A 20,072-nucleotide genomic window follows, 5' to 3' on the forward strand; every position below is an offset into this window, starting at 1 on the left:
GACAAAGCATTTTTGACAGTCTCTTCAGATGATGTCTGCTGTGCTGAATATTGCAAGCAACTTCTGGTTTTATCTCTGCTTCCATTGAAGAGTTTACAAATGTTCCAAGATTCAGTTTCTGTCTCATCACCTATTCTAAAGATGCAAGGCTAAAACTTTCTTTATTAATCAAAGTTCAAAGCTCAAATTAATTGTCAGAGTACACACATGATGTACGTGAGATTATTTTCCTGCGGGCAAGGTAGAATTCTACTTATCAGTAAGTGTAAACTGTTCACAAGAAAAAAGATACATGTGCAAAAGAGAGAAACATAAACAAGAAAGAAATGTAACCAAATTGACTGTACAATATAGAAGAAAAAAACTATTTATTAATAAATAATGTGTAAAGTAAGAGTCCTTAAATGAGTCTCTGACTGAGACTGTTGTTTAGGAATCTGGTAGTGGAGGGGTAGCAACTCTTCCTGAACCTGGTGATGTGATTATTGTGGCACCTGTACCTCTTTGCTGATGGCAGCAGCGAGAACAGAGCGGTGCGGTGTGGATCCTTGATGATTGCTGCTGCTCTCTAATGGCAGCCTTCCACATAGATTTTCTTGATGGTGGTGAGAGTTTTGCCTGTGATGAACTGTGCTGTGTCCACTACCTTTTCCAAGGCTTTGCGCTCAGAGATATTGGTACTCCCGTTCCAGGCCATAATGCAGCTGTCAGCACACTTTCCACCACACATCTGTAGAAGTTTGCAGAGTTTCTGATGTCATAACAAACCTTCACAAACTCCTGAGGAAATAGAGGCGCTGACGTGCTTTCTTCATTATGCCATTAGCATGTAGGGTCCAGTAAATGTCCTCCAAGGCAGTGATTCCCAGGATTTTAAATTTGCTCACCCTCTCCACCTTTGATCTCCCAATGATCACTGGATCATACAGCTCTGGTTTTCCCTTCCTAAAGTCCACAATCAGCTCCTTGGTAACCTCACATTTATCAACATTGTACTCCATCTGTCAAACTGTTACCTACTCAATTAACCTATCTACATCTCTCTTCCACTTCTTCATATCCTCTGCAAAATTTGCTTTTCCACTCAATTTAGTGTTATCAGCAAACTTAGATACCCAACACAACCCTCTGTCCCCTCTTCCAGATCGTTAGTGTATATCATGAATAGTTGTGGGCCCACCATCGACCCTGCAGCACCCTGCTCACCACTGATTGCCAACAAGAAAAGTACTCTTTGCTTTCTATTGGTTAACCAATCCTCTGTCCATGCTTATACATCATCCCAACTTTACCTATCCTTAGATTATATATAAGTTTTTTATGCAGCACCTTATCAAACACCTTCTGCAAATCCACATAAACAATATCCATCTGGTTCCTTCTAATCTACCGCGGTCATTATATCCTCAAAGAATTCCAGTAAGTTTTGTAAAATAGGACCTGCCTTTTCTGAATCCATACTGCATGTGCCTGATGCTTTCATTCTCACCATTTCTTCTTTAATGATAGCTTCAAGCATTTTCCCACAGATGTTAAACTAACTGGCTTATAGTGTCCTGCTTTTTGCCTACATCCTTTTCTGAATAGCAACATGACATTCGCTGTCTTCCAATCTTGCCAGGACTTGTCCAGAATCCAGAGAATTCAGTAATGGAAATATAATTAAAAGCAAAAGCAAAGCACTGCAGATGATGTAAACCTGAAATAAAACAGAAAATAATGGAAACGTTCACTCGACAAGGAAGTTTGTGTCAAGAGGGAATACAAGAATGTCAGTGTTTCAACTTGATGATCTTTCATCTGAATCTCCCCCAATAGTTTTCCTGAGGAATAGTTTCCAGCTTTCCATGAAATCATACCCCGATGCATTAGGTTACAAGATCTGTAAATGCAAAGTTGTAGTTTTGCCTTCGGTTCAGCCTGTAAGAAGGAAAAAGAAACAACATTGACAATAATGGTTAAATAAATGATTCACTATACTCCCCAAAGTTGAGGATTATCTGAAAAAGCCCATTTTTATTTAGCCACATTAAAATACGGTGTAACTCTACAAATCATTTAAATTATAGTCTTTATTATACCTCATAGTCTGTTTTTACCATAAACTATGATAAATTCAGAATAGATCAATGCTATTCTTTACATGGAAACCACTAAAACAATTACTTTTTTTCCAATTCAACAAGGGTTTTTTACTTCTTAGGCTCTATCCCCACTAATATTTCCAGGCTAATTCACAACAAGCTGTACAAACCCAGGGCAAAACCATTTCAAAATGATCTATTTTAAAATAACCTCTTGAAGTGGTTTCAAATGGATAATTAAAGCATGAGCCATTACTTTCATGTGAGCACATGGGAAAAACTCATTGAAGTCAGTTGCAAAGTACATTAAAAGCAAGTAGAATGCAAATTGAAACCAAAAGCTATCACTGTCGACTGATATATATTAAGATAGTGATCCCATTAATTGAAAAATTAGCTTACTGCCTTAAGCAAACTTATTTTTTGATTGATTGGGCCAGTTCTTTTCAATCATTAAAACTGGGTGACCTATGAGTGGTTTTTCTGAAGCTGAACATTGTTCCTTGAGATGGTAAAACTTGTCTTGCAGTGAGTTATTTCATTAGTTAAGTACAGTCACTCATTATAAAAATGATAAGCGGAGTGATTGATAGAATCATAGAAATGTATAACCCTGCAGGCATCTAACGTGAGCTCGTTGAAAGAATATTCATGCACAAATTCACACTGCAGTTTTATTTTCTCGCTCTGTGGTGCTCAACCGTAATTATCAGTCCGATTCCCTGTTAACATTATTTATGGCAACAGTTGGCACTACCTTTTCAGGTGGAGTATTCTAGTTCCCCACAAAGGTCTGAGTAGCAACTCATTTTCCCCAAGTCCCTAGTGGATGTTTTGCCAATTGGCTTTTCTGGAGAAACTCCCTGGTGACCAGATGCACGAGAGTGAACTGACAATCATCCACCTGGGCTTATTCTGCAATGGATACTGCTGTAAATGGTTTGTTCCATTTCAGTCTGATAAGAACCAGATAAAAGCAGTACCAAACCTTGAGAAGGTTTTGAACGACAGCCCAAATTATTTGAAGTGGAAAGCTGACTGACAATGTGAAAGAAATTTTCCAAATCCGACAAACGGGAGAGGGATGAACAAAGGAACAGTGGCAGGATCCAAATGTCTACAGAGCTTGGAGTTTCATGCCAGCTGTAGAATCAGCTCTTATTTCCAAGTAACTCTAGGTGGGTTGTGTGACCTGCAATTGTGACAGGCATTGAGTAATCTAACTAACAATTCTTAAACACATTACTGCATTGGCTACACAAAGAAAACTAATGTTCATGCTCGGACATTAACCCTTCGGAGTCTTTGGCAGAACTCTCATCTTCCCGCTCCAATCCCACCAACCCACTGAACCATCATATGTTCTGACCATTTAATGCCACATTGATTTTGTGACCATTTTTGGCAGAGGTTCTAGCACATCCTTGACAGAGTTGGTGACTCAGAGTCGGTGAGCATTTGAAATTGCTGCTTGTAGTATAGGTGCTGACAAGGGTTATTGTAGTGCAGGAATCTTCTGTAGCCCCGCAGAGCCTGAGCTGGCCTAAGGGTTCTCAGCAGGGTGATGCCGAAACCAATAGAATGAAATACAGAATGTAAGCACTCTATGTCGTTTGTTTGCAAACAATGAGGAAAAACTCTGAGATACAGGAGGATCAGAGCCAGCACCACCAGGCTGAGGAACAGCTTCTTCCCACAGCCAATGAGGATGCCCAACAACCAAAGGAACTGCTCACACTAACCATCCAAGGCCCTCATATTCACAAAGCAATATTTATATATTTATTTGTATAGATGAAATTCTTGTCCTGCATTCGTGTTATTTGTCGGTTATGTCTAGTTGTATGTCTGGGTGTTTTTGCACTGAGGACCGGAGAACGCTGTTTCATCAGGTTGTACTTGTACAATCAGATAACAATAAATTTGACTTGACTTGTAAGTGACAATGTTGAAGATAAAAGGATCTCCCTTTAAATCATTTATTTCCATGTTTTCTTATGACAAAGATGGGGGTCATTTGACTCATCAAGTCCCTGCCAAACACAGAGTAATCCCATTCCCCCAGTAATTTTCCTTGTGACCTATTCTCCCCAAATTTCCATCCCCTCTCCCCCAAATTCCATCATGCAATTTAGAATGACCAATTAACCTGCTGACCGAAGGAAATGCCGGGGGGGGGGGGGGTGAAGAGCTGCAAATTCATAGGAAGAATGCGTAAACACTTCACAGAAATCTTCATGGATCAGCTTGAATTGGAGTTGCTGGGCTGTGAGACACCAGCTTACTGGGTACTGCTTAAATCTTCATTTAAAATCAGCTTCCACAAATGCAGTATCAATGTGTTCAACATTTATTGCTAACAATACATCAAAGCAATAGTGTTATAATGATCTGAAAGAGAAGAAAGAATGACTTTGATACGGAAACAACAGAATAAAGAACATTGCAGACAAACAAGAATTTGGCTTTCATCCAAGTCTGCTCCATAGAAAAAGTGAATATAAATATCCCTTCCACCAGCAGTGCAACCTTATTATGATTATGTCAGTGTTTTGATGTGCAGTTAGCTATTTAATGATTAGCAACACAAGCCCATTTAGAAATGTTTCTGTGCATACATTGTTAGACTCTCACTGAAAGCTACCCGAATACCATCATAATTTGTTGCTATCGAGGGTCTATCCTTCCAAGTTTCCCTCTGACTTCATGGTCAAGTGCATCATTTCCGCTTGCCTAGTATTCCCACAGCAGTGATGCTGAGATTAGGAGTTCCACATGCAAAGGCACTGTGGCTGCAAAACCCACATCCAACTGTTCCAAGATACTGAACCTCAAAGCGCCAACTAAATCTCATTGAAATATCCGAGTAATTATATTTTAACTTTATCAATCAGCCCACACCTAACTACAGTACCGAGTCAGACCTGAGAAACAAAGGCATGGACCGGGTGCTAGAAACCCAGCTGTTCCCTGTGGAAAATTATATCTCAGCAGGCATTATCCTCTGAAGTCGAGTGTAAAGATCGTGAACTCAAATAATTATATGGTTGATAGCGTTAATAACAACATTGATTGTCTTTTGGAAAACAGAAGATAATGATAAGTGAGAGGGAAGGCAGAGACTGATAAAGTAATGAAACATGATCCATGCCTCCATTCTGTTAAAGTCCATTTGAATTTTGCATGGTTTAATGATGTCATGGTTCAAATCAAGAGAATATATCCTTCCTTGGAAAGAACAAATCTGTACACAATAACAGGTCCCCATATAATTGGGTATGAGACATCACTACTGTTGCATTCAAGTCTTCTTGTAATATGCACTTCCTCCATAATTCAGCTCCATTGAAGTCAGTGGAATAAATTATGAAGTTTCTGCATGATCTCATTTGAAATGTCTTTTTTAGAGTTTGGGAAAGGGTTGGCAGTCTGAACACATTGGGGTACCACCTGCGGAAAGGATTAGCAGCTGCTGCCTTAGGAGCCAAATCTGCCCATTCATTGCCTTGACATACTTCACCCTTGTAGAGAGTATTTAGACAGCAGGAAGGAGATTGCCATGTTGTACTGGTGTTCCTGAAGAGCTAAGGAATCCGCATATTTTCCATAACTGTCCAAAATCGTGAGCTGCTCCAAAGGCATAATACCTTAATAGAATCCAGTCATACTGGAAAGGGTTCAACTGACATGACCCATTTCTCATCACTTCCCTTTGACCACAGGGTCTCTGGTACTTGGACAATCATGCGATCAGTAATGCTATCATCCCTAAATGTGGTGATCGAACTCTGCAGAATTGGACACCGACTTATTGTTTGTAAAAACAACAGAGAAGGAGCTTAAAACTAATATATTATCTCCTCATGCTGATAGGTGTCATCAAGCCATTATGGGGTTGAATGCAACTTCACAAAATGGACTGATCATTAATCTAGATCATTGATTAAAAAAAATTCTCCTTTAATGCTGGATCATCATAAATATATCCTTAGGGTGGGTGAGATGGATTATAAAGATGTGTTCATTTTCTTCATCCCAGGGAAAAGGGTCTAAATTTGTAAATGTTTTAATATTTTTGTCTTACAGTCTAACAAGGTTCCTGTGGTGCAACCATCTCACGCAGTCCATCCCCTCACGCCCCTCATCTCCTACAGCAATGAGCACTTTTCCCCCAACTCCCACTCACCACACCTTTCATCCGATATCAACCAGAAAACAGGTAAGGCCATCAGCATTTCTTTTTGTCTTTGTGTCAGTATTTTCCAAGACGTTAGTACAGGTGCTGAAATAACAGATGCCAGAATAGTGAATCGAATATCAAATGCAGGAAGAGTGACACCCCTGTCTCACAATCCAGTGCAAAAGAGAGCATAAATGGGACACCCATAGGCACAGGGTCTGTAATGCAAAGCCAGTGAAATAGATGGAGGTGTATTCAATTACTGTACATGCCAATGTATGAGGCGACGTGTATAAGACAGGCCCCTGAATTTCCATCTAAAATGTAGTTTCTGAGCTATCATCATCGGTTAGGTGCCTTGCCGTTTGGTGTAGGCGATTATGTCTCTCTATCCGTCACGACCTCTGACCCTCTGAATTGGTTCTCCTTCAGTGAAGGCTCCATCTTTGAGCTGAGACCGTAGTCGATGTTGAGTCCATGATTATACAAGGGAAGAATACTGAAGTAGTTTCCCGTTGCCTTCTTCGATTGCAATGTCCATACTGGACGGGTAACCCTGGCCATTGATCAGCAGATACATCTGCCCAGCGTTTTTAGTTTCTCAACCATAAATTTCATTTTGTCGAATGTGCTTGGAAAAACCATCCATCATCTGCAATCCATGGGTTCACGTGACCCTGATTGGGAGGCTAAACGGGTACAACACCTTGCCCAAGGGAGACCTACCTGTAGGCTATCGGACTGAAGGAGCGCCTTAGACCTCCTTTTGCCGAGCAATTTCACAGCACCAACACTGGTATGCTATACTCACTGTATTAGACTACCCCAAGTCTGGTACTTACTGCTGACTAGTGGAGAGATTTAAACCAGTAAAGGTTTAAATTTTATTAGCATATTTAAAAATAAACCACTGTAGGCTCCTTTAACAGGCCATTTTAAGTCTGTACAGAGCCGATGGCAGTCAGTCTGGGTGGATGGATCCCATGGGGGAACAATGAGACTTCGCTGTTAGGTTCGTATTTTGGCGTGGGGGATCGCTGAGACTTCACTGTTAAGATTCAGCTTTTATACATGGTATATAAGATGACTCCCGGATTTAGCATGACATTTTTAACATTCAAGGGCCACCTTCTATGCCGGCATATATGGCATAACCTTCATAAAGGATGTGAATATGTATTTGAAAAACAAATTGTGGGACTGCTAAAAAAGATGGGGCATAGGATGAGCTGCATTTCTCTTACAAGGAGCTTGCACAGACTCAGTGGGCTGAATTACCTGTATCTTTGTTCTGACCATTCTGTTGTTTTGGGATTTTATGCTATTGAGAACAGGCACCTGTAATTTTAATCCACTCCACGGTTTCCTATTGCAGCATTACCTTAGTGACGCCTGTAGCAAAATGAAGGGAAAATCTGAGGTCATTGTGGACAGATTCTGGGATAAGGTTACAATCTACCTGCAAGTGACATTGGTAGCTTTTGTAAGAGACCACAAACTGTGCACTGTGGCAGTAACAATGACCACATGGACAATAAGTTGGAGGCAAGTGAAATGACTAAATTCTCCAGTGGCTTGTAACAACTTTATAGAATAGAAGAGCATTCATTCACAAGCAGTTGGAAAGCTGTCAAACTAGTCCAAATCATAAATCACTCTCCCTGCTGGCTTCATGAAGAGCTTCCTGATACTTTCTCCCACAACTCGTCCTCCTTCAAAGGAGTTTCTGTCAACTTTCCAGCCATTTTGTCAGAGATTTGTTTTCAACAAGAGAGTCAGATTAAAAGAAAATAAGGTTGGAAAAATTGATGCTGAAGTAAGTTTCGAGAAGAGAACCTAAATGCATTCTGTCAGCACCTTCTAGGACAGTTAAGGCCAGCTGTTGACATTTTCTCCCAGTTCCTGCCAAAAAAAATCCCCAACACAGTCCCATTACGTATCAGTTAACTGAAGTTCCTGGAATACTTGATGAGTAAACATTTTGCATAATGTGCTTCTGAACCTTGCTAGCCAGAAAGTTGCATCCTAAAAAACATTCAATTAATTTATCTCCTATTTGTCAGATTAAGAAATTTCTATTGTAAATTACAGACCTGTGAAAAGTTGGTGCAGGAAACATCTGACCTAACAGCAACATCAAAGAGAGAGGACCAATCAAAATATAAACTCAATGACAACCATTGAAAAACATGTTCAGAAATATTATCTTTCCAAATAAACCATGAGAAATACAAGTGCCAGCAATATTATGCACAAAACCTTATATTAGGTTTTAGTGGTTTAACCTCCTTCGCAAACATGATCAAAACATAAATTAATTAATAAATGGATGTTTGAGGTCCACTTATGTCAGAATTTGACCAGAAATAACAGTGAAAGGCCAAGGTGATCTTTACATTGTGAGTAATATCTAAATGTCATGTCAGATTAATGCGAGAGTTACCTTTGGAGTCTGTGCTACATAAAGAAATTGTGTCATCATGCTTTGTGGTCATATTTGGTTTGTGATCTTGGAGTTTGCTCTGAAAATTTGGTTGTATTTACTTCATTTGGATTTTCTTATTGAAATTCTTCAATTTGCTGATGCTTAATGTTAAAAATATACGTGTCTCTTCTTTGGCTTGACTTCGCGGACGAAGATTTATGGAGGGGTATGTCCACATCTGCTGCAGGCTCGTTGGTGACTGACAAGTCCGATGCGGGACAGGCAGGCATGGTTGCAGCAGTTGCAAGGAGAAATTGGTTGGTTGGGGTTGGGTGTTGGGTTTTTCCTCCTTTGTCTTTTGTCAGTGAGGTGGGCTCACATAAAATAAAAATATACTTGTACCACATTATTAACTACAGCATGGGTAATTAAGTACCAGATAGCCTTCATAGTCCCTTACAACTCTCTTCCACACTAATGTCCTCGAGGAAAAAAATTGCCCAGAAATTGGATTACACCAATTTTAGTGTGGAAACACAAAATTAGCCAAATTGAAAGCTTGGTCACCCAGCCACAAAATTAGCCAAATTGAAAGCTTGGTCACTCAGCCACAATATACATGTTAATGCCTGCCTCCTCTGAGGGAGTTAACAGGGAAGAAAGGATGATTCCCTCATCTTGCTACATCTGGTTAATGGCATACATGCCAGGAGGAGGATTCTGTGCATCAAAAGAGTCAGGTGATCCATCAGATCCTGGCATAAGCTGGTTTAAATGGTCTCCTCTGGCAAGGGGTCCCACCAAAAAAGGGCCACTGCTGGATGAAAATTTGTGATCTTGCATCTCCAGACTATTGGCAGTGGCAGAAAAAACATTTATTTAAGTATAGTTTTGATTTTTTTTAAGGAATGATCCTTATCAGGGTGTGTGTAGAAATACATAAAATAATAAGGTCAGGCATTCTTTTCGTTTACTCAGTGAAGGTCAACTTCCATGGACGGTGTGAGGGGATTTTATTCAACTGGGCGCTCCTTGTAAATAACTGGTGTACAACGTTGGTGTTAGGATGAAAGTAGGTTTGTAATAAAAGCTGAAATTGCTGGGCCATTCAATACATCATGGAACATCCGGGAAGAGAGGAATAGAGTTAAGACTTCTGCCCAAGACTCCTCATCAGAACTAGTGAGAAAGCAAGTATGGTTTAAGTTGCAGTGCGAGGATGGGCTGGAGAAATCAGCTCCTCTCAGATGGCACCAAAAGCAATTGTGTCAAAAGTGGTTTCTATCTTATTGACATTCCTTTAGTTTTGTTTGTTTCCCTATAAATAGATTTATTAAAACAACCCAACGGTTTGACTTCAATTTATTTGGGTAGAGGAGGAACTGGTGTCATACCAATAATGATATCATTATTGATCGAAGGAAAGTGACAGTTGCATGAGGTGAATAACACTCAGAAGTATCTGGAACAATTTTGTGTCCAATACAATTTCATCAGGAATGATCAATAATTGAATTGGATCACTTAGCAGGTGAAAATAGGGGCAAGGTAATCCATTTTCTTATATTCCAAGTAGTACCTTGTCCAATTATCAGACTCAGTGTGTACTTGGGACACATTTTCAAAACAACATTTCAAAAGTATCACATCTCAAGAATTTAACCCTAACCCTAACCCTCATAAACATTAATGTTGTGACAGACAATTCTGTTTTCCATTATCTTTAGTACCAGCTGCTAGTAATGAGAAAAATTTTGAGTCAAAAATTTCAACGTACACTTTTCTTAAATCTGTACAACAGTAACAATGAATCAGTCATTTTCTTAAAGACTCTGAAAAGTCAGTAAAGCTGATGGCCTTGTGCTAAATCTCCATTCTGATGCAGAGCAGTAATGCAGTGTTGTACTGAATTTGAATAGGGTAAGCTGTTTCATGTATAGACAACGGCATGAAAGTTTAAATAATTACATGTCATTGAAATCTTGAAGCAAGGCAGTAGATAACTGTTATATTGCAGCTGATTCATCCATCTTAAAGAATATGTGGTACATTTATAGCTGCCAGCTGACACTGCAACACACAAAAATGTGTCCTTTCATTGTTAACTGCACTGTGGTAATGATCGTTTTGGGAATAAGGACATATAGTTTAAAAAGAACAATTATTACCTGAACAGCAGCTGTGGAAGGAAACAAAAAATTCACTATGATTGCACCAATATTTCATGGATAATCATAAAGAATATTTAAAAGTGGTCCTGTTGTTTATCATCCCCACATTTAACAGATGGTTAATATTTTCAGCATTGAGGGTCAGAAAATTGTAGAAAATACAAACCTCGCATTTTTTATTTAGGAACATAGGAATAGAAATTGGTCAAACAGATAAACTCGAATGAGGACATTATTGTTTTTTTTATATTAAGGTGTCCCTATCCTTGTAAATGAGGACTTATCTTCAACAGAAGCCTTGGTTTGCTCTAGGACAACGACACTTTATTGGCCATAAAGCCTTTTGTATTGTCCATACATAATTAAAGGTAAATGCAACTACAAATTCATAAATTTAATAAATCCAATAGGCAATTCAGGAATGATTGAAATGTGGACTTAGTCACAGGAAATGATTTCTGTGACCCCAGTGTTAAATGGACTTGGAAGTCACCTTCAAAGTTAAAGATTTAACCTGAATTGACAAACAAAATTCCAACTGTTTCGGGTGTCTGTTATTTGTGCTCCTAGCAGTGCCTCGTGACCTCACCCAGAAATGTGGATGTGGACGCCACAGGTTTGAATGCAGTGTTGGCTGTCTGGGATTATACACGAGTTAGGAACAGTAATTAGTACTAGGACCAGCTCCTGCCATGAGTTAGTACCTTCAACTATTTAGAAATACAATAAAAACACAGTTCTCACTAGACGGTGTAGCATAAACGTTCTGAGGTCAGGTCATCAGATTCAGCCCCCTGGGAGGGAAGGAAGGAGAAAAATTAATGAATGCATCCTCTATACAGTATTATGATAAAAATGAGTTTATAGTTATATAGCTATGCACTGCTCAATCTCGTTGATACGTTCAGTGAAATTGGACGCTATGTAATATGGACATTGTGGGAACACCGTATTATACACTTAGCAAAGCTCTATCGGATACTGTAGTGTACCTGTGAACATTTTATTTGTAAGTAGGGATCAGTGTAGGGGCTGTGGGGAGAGTGGAGCAGTGGGATTAGTGTGGGAACTGACAGGGGGCGGTAGAGAGAGAGAGTGGGGCAGTGGGATCAGTGTGGGCACTGACACAGGGCTGTGGGGAGAGAGTAGGGCAGTGGGATTAGTTGGGACTGATACAGGGCTGTGGGGGCAGTCAGATCAATGTGGGTATACAATTTACTATAGCTAGTGATTACTTTATCTAAATTGCTGCGGACTTGATCACAGTAACTGAATAACTATGGGACCACGGACATATATGTGGTCTGACATTGGCCGAACGGACATTAAGCAACTCGTATTCATAAATATGCCCAAGATTCTTACTTGCTGCAACCAAACAGGTACTTTGTGAAAGAAACAATACCAGTACTACACATTATATACTTGATATCGCCTCAAACCGTGCATCTTGGCGCCTCACAGTTCGGCGGGCAGCAACCTCCTTTGAAGAAGACCGCAGAGCCCAGCTCACTGACAAAAGACAAAGGAGGAAAAACCCAACACTCAACCCCATGCAACCGCTGCAACCGTGTCTGCCTGTCCCACATCAAACTTGTCAGCCACCAACGAGCCTGCAGCTGACGTGGACATTACCCCTCCATAAATCTTCGTTCGTGAAGCCAAGCCAAAGAATACTCATTAATACTCTGTTACACTATGTTATATTCTGCTTCCAAAATGTGGTTCTATAGAAACCAGTGAAAGCAAATTTAGGCTACCATGTACAATATGTGAGTTTTAACTTAGGGAATGGAGAAACGTATATTTGAAGTAGGGTGGAGGGGAACCTGCTGGAAATACACAACAGCAATACTTTTGTGAAATCCTTCATTAAATTTAGACTACCTTTTATGCATTGCAAGTCGAGAAGGACATACTTGTGGTAGCCATACTAATCTCTGCATACTTGATTTCCCTGACTTCTTGGTGAAGGGAGGTAATGATTCGGTGAGGCTTTGAATATTTCAAAACTAGGACCTACATATGAAGAGTCATATGGATTGATGGATTGATGTCCCTGTGTGGTTCCTGCTTTGGCTCAGAAATCCAGTGCCAGAAGTTAACATTGGATTCCAAGAAAACCACACCAAAGTGCTGCAACCAACTGAAAATAAAACCACAATGTGTTTTGCACGCTAATGTTTGAGAACTTGGATTCAGAGGGCTTTAAAAAACATTTCATAGACTTGTAATTTATAAATGTCCAAAGAGTACATGAGGCAAATACTTGGAAATATATTCATGAACACTAACATTATGAAAACTCCCTCGCCAACTCAGCGGGTATATCTTGCATGGCGTTATCTGAACATATGGAGCTGGAAGACTCCTGGCTCATTTTCTTGTCTGTGTTGAATTAACTCAATTCTCCAGATCAAAAGAGAGTAGGAGTTGGCTTTGCTGCTCTTGCTTTCGGATAGAATGGTTGCGGAAAATCGCAGTGTGAGGATCACTGTGCAATGACTTCTGCTACAATGGTCATGTGTGCGACTGTCAAGAATAGTCAGGGCTTGTCTCAGTAGCAGGATCCCTTCACATTCAGTTAATTGACTGTCGGACAGGAGCTGAGGGCTGTTGTGGAAACAAATAGCAGCAGCCTTCTGGAGGAGGGAGGGTTTTTTTGTGCATCTCTAGGATAAAATTAATCAATAAAGTTCACTATTTGTCATAAAAGTAAAACCACGCAGCTGGAGAAACTCAGCAGGTCAAACAATGTCCTTTATATAGCAAAGATAAAGATACAGAACCAACCTTGGTGAGACCCACCTGGAGTATTGTGTGAAGTTTTTGTCACCTTATCTAAAGAAGGATGTTCTTGCAATGGAGGGAGTACAGAGGCGATTCACCAGGCTGATACCTGGAATGGCAGGAATGACTTAGGAGGAAAGATTGCGCAAATTGGGATTGTACTCGCTGGAGTTTAGAAGATTGAGAGGGGATCTCATAGAGACATATAAAGTTCTGGCAGGACTGGACAGAGTGGATGCAGATGGGATGTTTCCAAGGATGGGAAAATCCATTGCAACCCGGGGCCATGGTTTGAGGATAATAGGCAAACCATTTAGGACCGAGATGAGGAGGAATTTCTTGACCCAGAGGGTGGTGAATCTGTGGAATTCATTGCCATAGAGGGCAGTAGAGGCAGGTGCATTAAATATATTTAAGAGGGAATTAGATCTATTTCTTCAGTATAAGGGTATTAAAGGTTACGGAGAGAAGGCGGGGACGGGGTACTGAACTTTAAGATCAGCCATGATCTCGTTGAATGGCAGAGCAGGTTCGAAGGGTCGAATGACCTACTCCTGCTCCTACCTTCTATGTTTCTATGTTTCAGGCTTGAGCCCTTCATCAAGGTATAATTCAGCCTTGATGAGCGGCTCAAGCCTGAAACGTTGGTTCTGTATCTTTATCTTTGCTATATAAAGGACACTACTTGACCTGCTGAGTTTCTCCAGCTGCGTGGTTTTACTTCAACCACGATGTCTGCAGATTATTGTGTTTTATTCCTCACTGTTTGTCATATTTACCTCTAAAACTGGTATTTCTTCATATGATACACAATGATTGAATGGGAGATAACACTGATTCACCAATCTGAGCATGTACCACAGCTTTTTTTTAAAAGAACACGACATATTCTCCATTGAAAGATTGTCCGCAAGCTTAAATGTCACTTCACAATCCATCCATTGCTCAATCATTGTACAAGCCAAAGGAAGAGGGTAATTATGGTTAAAAGTGGTTTCGATTGAACAGTTGGGTTCTCTGCATTCATTCCCCACAACCGTTCGTTGGCATATGTGACTGTATCAACAGCAATAAGGCTCTTTTATTGTGTTCATGAGGGCCATAGAGCAAATTAAAAATATCTCTTATGAAATTAGTTGCTACTGAACAAATCTCGCCAGACACCTGCCTCAGCCAGGAGTTTTCAGCAATCTCTCTTGTGAACTGAAGAACTATTTGGGTGGCACAGATAGCAATGTGTAGATGTCTCCAAAGTGATCGATATGACCCTGGGGAACGATGGAACTATCCAAAGGGTCGAAAAATGCCAGGGGAGGTCGAAAGGAGGTCAATGAATGCTGGGTGGGGTGGGGGGGGGGTGGGGGGTGGGTCAATTGAACTTTTGGGGTCGAAAGAATTGTAGAGCCCGAGGTTGCCGCTCCTACCGGGAGCCCGAGATCCACGTTCCTGCTGGGAGCCTGAGGTCCCTGCTCCTGCCAAGAGTCTGAGGCTACTTCGATGCAGGCAGCATCACACCCGATGTTGAGAATGGAGTCACCGTCACAAATGCTGAAGAATTGGACCCAGCTCCGTTTGGCATCTTCCCAGCCAGAAGCAGTTTTTGTTTTAACTATTATTGTAATCACTTGATTGGTTGATTTACAGATCTGTTACTTGGCATTTGGGGTGCTGTAACAAAGTTTGGGTTGTTGCTGTGAGGCCCGGACACCTTGCATATGGTATTCAGTTTCCCTTACTAATGCATATGGAAACTGGTTGGCTGCCCATTTATTTATTTATTTTTGTGTATGCCTGGGGGTCTATGAGAGATCAAGGATTCCATGAACCTTTGAGCGCAATGCTGTTACAGTGACAGCGAATCGGGTTCAAATCCAGCGCTGTCTGTAAGGGGTTTGTATGTTCTCCCTGAGTCTGCATGGGATTTCTGTGGGTGCTCCAGTTTCCTCCCATCCTTTAAAACATACATCGATGTAAGCTAAATGGATGTAATTGGGTGGCACATGCTCATTGGCTAGAAGGGCTTTTCCAGTGCTCTATATCTAATTTTTTTTAATTCCAAATTGACATTTTAAAATATTTAAAAATTTAATTATCTTGTGGAGCCAGGCAGACTGGAATATTTTCCCAACTCAACTAACCAGTCAATCACCCAGTTCAAATACCACCTCACCTCATTCTATCCCCAAAACAACCATAAGACCAATCTACCAGAGCTTAACTCCCAGTTTCCGTCAGGCCTGAGCTTGTTTTTCTTTGTAGGATGAACCACCTAAGAGAGGCCAGGATAAGCAGGTTTTCAGCTGCATTGCTTTCCTCAGCCCTTTATAGGATAACAAGTTCAATGGAGGCTATCAAAGAAAAGGGAAGATGTCAGCATCCTTTATATCCAGCAGGAGGTGATGAGAGAGGCTGTAGGATACAAGTGGTCTGTCAGCTTGTGGAGCCTTTCCCTTGCAATATCCCACATTCTCCGCAGCAGCCAAGATGCAGCCAGGAGGCCTATATATCAGCACTAACTGCAGGGTCTGTGCTAAACAGGATACCAGAGTACATGTACAGACAATTGTGAGTTCTTGAGTATATGTGGTAATTAAAGGTTGGTAATTGCCAATTTTACTTTGTACAGGTTTGCATAGATCGCCTCAGGGTCCTGATCTGGCTGCTTTCTATTCTGTGTCTCCTGGTAGCGTAGGACAGATCACTCCTACAATGGGCTGGTAAGTGACGTAACAGAAAAATCAGATCTGAAGGACTTCTATCAGCGTTATAAGAGAACTAAAGATGTGGGTTTCCAGAAAGAAAAAAAGTTTTATTAGTTTCCAGGTCACAGTAATCTCTAAAACATTTAGTGGTGGCTTTCATTTAACCCCAAAACTTAACCGTTCAAAAAGCATTGTTTGTCCTGGCAGCGGAAGGTCAAGTCGGACATTGGGCTTTCCCCGTGTCCGCAGGTGACTATGTTTTGAAACAACATTATTTCACTTGGGACTTAGAGAAAGCCATCATGATAACATTAATATTAATGTGGGATAAGGCTAGTCTTTATTCAAAGCATTAATAATTATTATTTGGATAAAAGGAACTTTGTTTGGAGATCAAAAACAAAAGTTCAATTTACATTGTAATATACCTAATAAAGCTCAGTGACACAAATGAAATAAACTCTGAAAGTACATGGGTTTTGTCTTCTTTAAATGTAAGAAGACAGCAGTGCCTCAGAGTGAATCTGGCATGAATTCTCTTCGCTGATGCATCCAGCATGAACATACTCCCAAGTGAATTTATTAGATGGATTATGGATGATGTCAATAAGCATCTGGTTGCCCCACTTGTATCCAGGCAACAGAGTGCTCTTGGCTGGTCATTTAAGTGGTATCTTCACACTAAACAGTCTTTTGTGAAATTCATGCCACTTAGTTATTCTTGTTTCTTTCTAATTTAAATGTAACACTTTTGTTTAGGCACAGATGGATATTTTGGTGTTGATATTGTCATTTTCTTTTATGTTCAATGACAAGACGACTCAGCTGCATCACTAATCCATCAATATAACACCACACAAACACAATAAGCAGTCTTTCACCTGAAGAACCTCAGAGACTTTTCTTGTCCATGTAAATTATAAAGCCCATCCTCTAAGTTATCAAAGCTGTCGCCATTATTTTATGTGAATTCTATTTACAATGAAGTTCTGAATATTATAGCATTTGAGAGAATGGGATGAAAAAACATTTTAAAATGGATTTTTCTTTCCTCATTTTTTGAAATCTTTCTTTCCTCTGGTACCAGGTAAAGTGCCAAAAAAGGGTGGAGGGTGGCAAGATGCTTCTTACCTTCTGTTTCCACTTCATGTTGCATGGCAGACACACTCCCCTCACAAAGGAAAACTCCAGGCTCCATCAAGGGTCACGTCGATGGCTTCACTAATTCACCACATTGAACAAACAGTGGGTGTTGTGTCCCTGCACCTGAAAATATAGATCTTAATGGGATCCCCTTCCTCCAATTGAAAAAAAACATACTATTTAAATGAACTTCATAAATTAATCACTAAAAAGTGTGTGTGTGGTGTGTGTGTGTGTGTGTGTGTGTGTGTGTGTGGGTGTGTGTGTCTGTGTGTCTGTCTGTGTGTGTGGTGTGTGTGTGTGTGTGTGTGTGAGTGTAAAGAGAGAGAGTAGTTGGACTTTTCAAAAACTCTCCAACATTTTAAATTTAGCGGACTTTTGTGTGTGTGTGTGTGTGTGTGTGTGTGTGAGAACCAAAGATGCACAGAAGTCGCAGAAATGAACAAATATTTAAATGTTTCATTAATAATCTATCACACTTTACCAGTTCATCTCTTCTTCATTCGTTCTCCTTAAATTTGAATTGTAAAAGTGCTGCCCGAGAATCCAGAAAATCTGGAAATCCAGGCCAACCCAATACCCAAGCAGTCTGGATTTTAGGACTTCTATTGCAATTATGTGTTTTAATTATAGCATTTCTTACTCTGCAATACTTCAATAACAGTTAATATCCTAAAGCACACCCATAGGCATCAAAGCAGGTTTTATTCTCAGAATTGCTGAACATTGATAACATTTGGATAATTTGCTGCTCCAAAATAAGATGAAAATGCTTTGTCTTTACAGAACAGTAAGAGTTTGTTAACAATGAGGAAAAGCTTACTTTGTTAAGCAGATAGTTCACATGTTGCTGACATTTCAACATATCCCTTCACCTCTTCTTCTGTTTTCACATCATTCCCTTAACTTTGGAGTTATCCGTGACATTTTAGATTCTGAACGTACTTATACTTATATTTGCATTGACCAGTATTCTTAATTTATTGGAATCTGCAAATCTGAACACACTCGACAGAATTTCTTAATTCTTTTTTTTTTAATTTTTTATTTTTCACACCATAAATCACGTTAGCCATGATATACACTTTTTCTTTTTCACACATATACAGTGACTTTTTCTCCCCCCCACCCCTCCCTCCTCCCAAGCCACCCCCCCACCCCCCCCCCCTCTCATCCATTTTAGGTATACAATCTAGGTTGCATTAAGCCAGTCAAACAATGTTGTCATTCAACAAAAATACACCAGAAATTCTACTGAGTCCATTCTTTTCTTCTCTTCTCCTTCCATCAACTTAGGTAATGTTTGTTCCCGGTAGGTTTTCGCTATTGTATTTAATGTAAGGCTCCCATACTTGTTCGAATATTTCAATATTAGAATTTCTTAATTCTTCAAAAAATTGCAATCAACTGTGCTCTGCGATTTGTAAGGAATTGCTTAAGGCAGAATGTGAGTGGGAAGGGAAGGTTGAGAGTCACTACACTACACCCAATTGTTACTGAAATATTTTAGCTTGAGAAAAATTGTCATTGACCCATTTCCTTTGGAGTTATGAAACCATGCACATAATGAGTCAATTTGGTACAATTAAAACAGTGGTTTTCAAACATTTTCTTTCCACCCACATACCACCTTAAGAAATCCCTGACTGATCACAGAGCACCAATGGCATAGGGAATACTTAAAGTGGTATGTGAGTGGAAAGAAAAAGGTTGAGAACCACTGAAGTAAAGTAGCACTTAAAACATAGGTACATGAAGCAATAAAACGCAGTCTATCTTTGTTAAGGTCATAGATAAAGGCAGCTGATAGATCCTTTTCTCCCTGATCCCAGGCAAGGTCAATCTGTCTATCCAATAACATCATGTGGATTTAGACAACCTTACTCCTCAGTGCTTCCAGCCAATACTTCCATATCCAGGTAGGTATAAGCTATGTGAGACTAGCGAGCGGCAAAGCTAGTCTCATAGCTTGCAGCTTCTGCCAAAAAATATCCAGTAGGCACCACAGCAACAGTTGAACACATGATTCTTGGGATATACCTGTGATATGCCAAATCTGGCCCTCATTTCCAATTGGCACTCATCTGTTCAGGTGAAGATAGCTGAACTCTGAGTATTGAGCCTTAGCTTCGCTTTAAATGTGCCATTACTGTATCATGGCAGGATTGTTCTCCAGTATTGTGACATCAGAGTGCCACGTCTTTTGTTATATTCACAACTGGCTTCAAACTTACTGAACACGTTACTCATTTTCTAACTTAAATGTTAGTTAATTGGTTGATAACCGCTAAAACTAATGCAGCAGATTAACCTCTATGCACCTGAATAATGTACAGCTAATAACACTGAGCCAGTTGTGTATGTTGATAAGGACAGCAATATTGGAGAGCAATCCTGTTAATGTGGTTCTCAATGATGTGTGCACAGAATGAGATGTCATGCACAGTTAAACCTGGTGTTAAATTTCTTTGATTTTTCTCTCCTGATCTCTCCTGTCGTATACATTTATCAACCAAGCAAGAGTCGGTGGAATAGGATGGAGAATAGATTCACCTGTTCCCAGATCAATGTCAGTGC

General features: G+C 40.1%; 1 protein-coding gene and 1 long non-coding RNA gene across 24 annotated transcripts in view; one reads left to right on the plus strand and one right to left on the minus strand.

Annotated features, from left to right (window-relative positions):
- LOC138743274 (lymphoid enhancer-binding factor 1-like) overlaps window positions 1-20,072 on the plus strand; it is a 216,965-nt gene that overhangs the window by 162,450 nt on the left and 34,443 nt on the right. For 16 of the 20 annotated variants that reach the window (XM_069898331.1, XM_069898332.1, XM_069898335.1 and 13 more), the window contains 3 exons: window positions 6,171-6,303; window positions 16,277-16,367; window positions 19,328-19,414. In XM_069898331.1, coding sequence (XP_069754432.1) covers window positions 6,171-6,303; window positions 16,277-16,367; window positions 19,328-19,414 — 311 coding nt within the window. The remainder of the gene's footprint in view (window positions 1-6,170; window positions 6,304-16,276; window positions 16,368-19,327; window positions 19,415-20,072) is intronic. The other 4 variants (XM_069898333.1, XM_069898334.1, XM_069898337.1 and 1 more) reach the window with 1 other exon arrangement.
- On the minus strand, window positions 1,644-19,643 carry LOC138743278 (uncharacterized). Of its 4 annotated transcripts, XR_011344775.1 has the most exons (6): window positions 19,536-19,643; window positions 17,484-17,618; window positions 11,605-11,654; window positions 8,358-8,388; window positions 6,276-6,366; window positions 4,419-4,475 (listed from the first exon to the last, which is right to left on the minus strand). It is a non-coding gene; the product is annotated as an uncharacterized lncRNA (long non-coding RNA). The 4 variants fall into 4 exon arrangements; XR_011344777.1 differs by lacking the exons at window positions 4,419-4,475; window positions 6,276-6,366 and adding an exon at window positions 1,644-1,920; XR_011344776.1 differs by lacking the exon at window positions 6,276-6,366.

This window comes from Narcine bancroftii, chromosome 9 (genome assembly GCF_036971445.1).
Source record: "Narcine bancroftii isolate sNarBan1 chromosome 9, sNarBan1.hap1, whole genome shotgun sequence".
Taxonomy (NCBI): Eukaryota; Metazoa; Chordata; class Chondrichthyes; order Torpediniformes; family Narcinidae; genus Narcine; species Narcine bancroftii.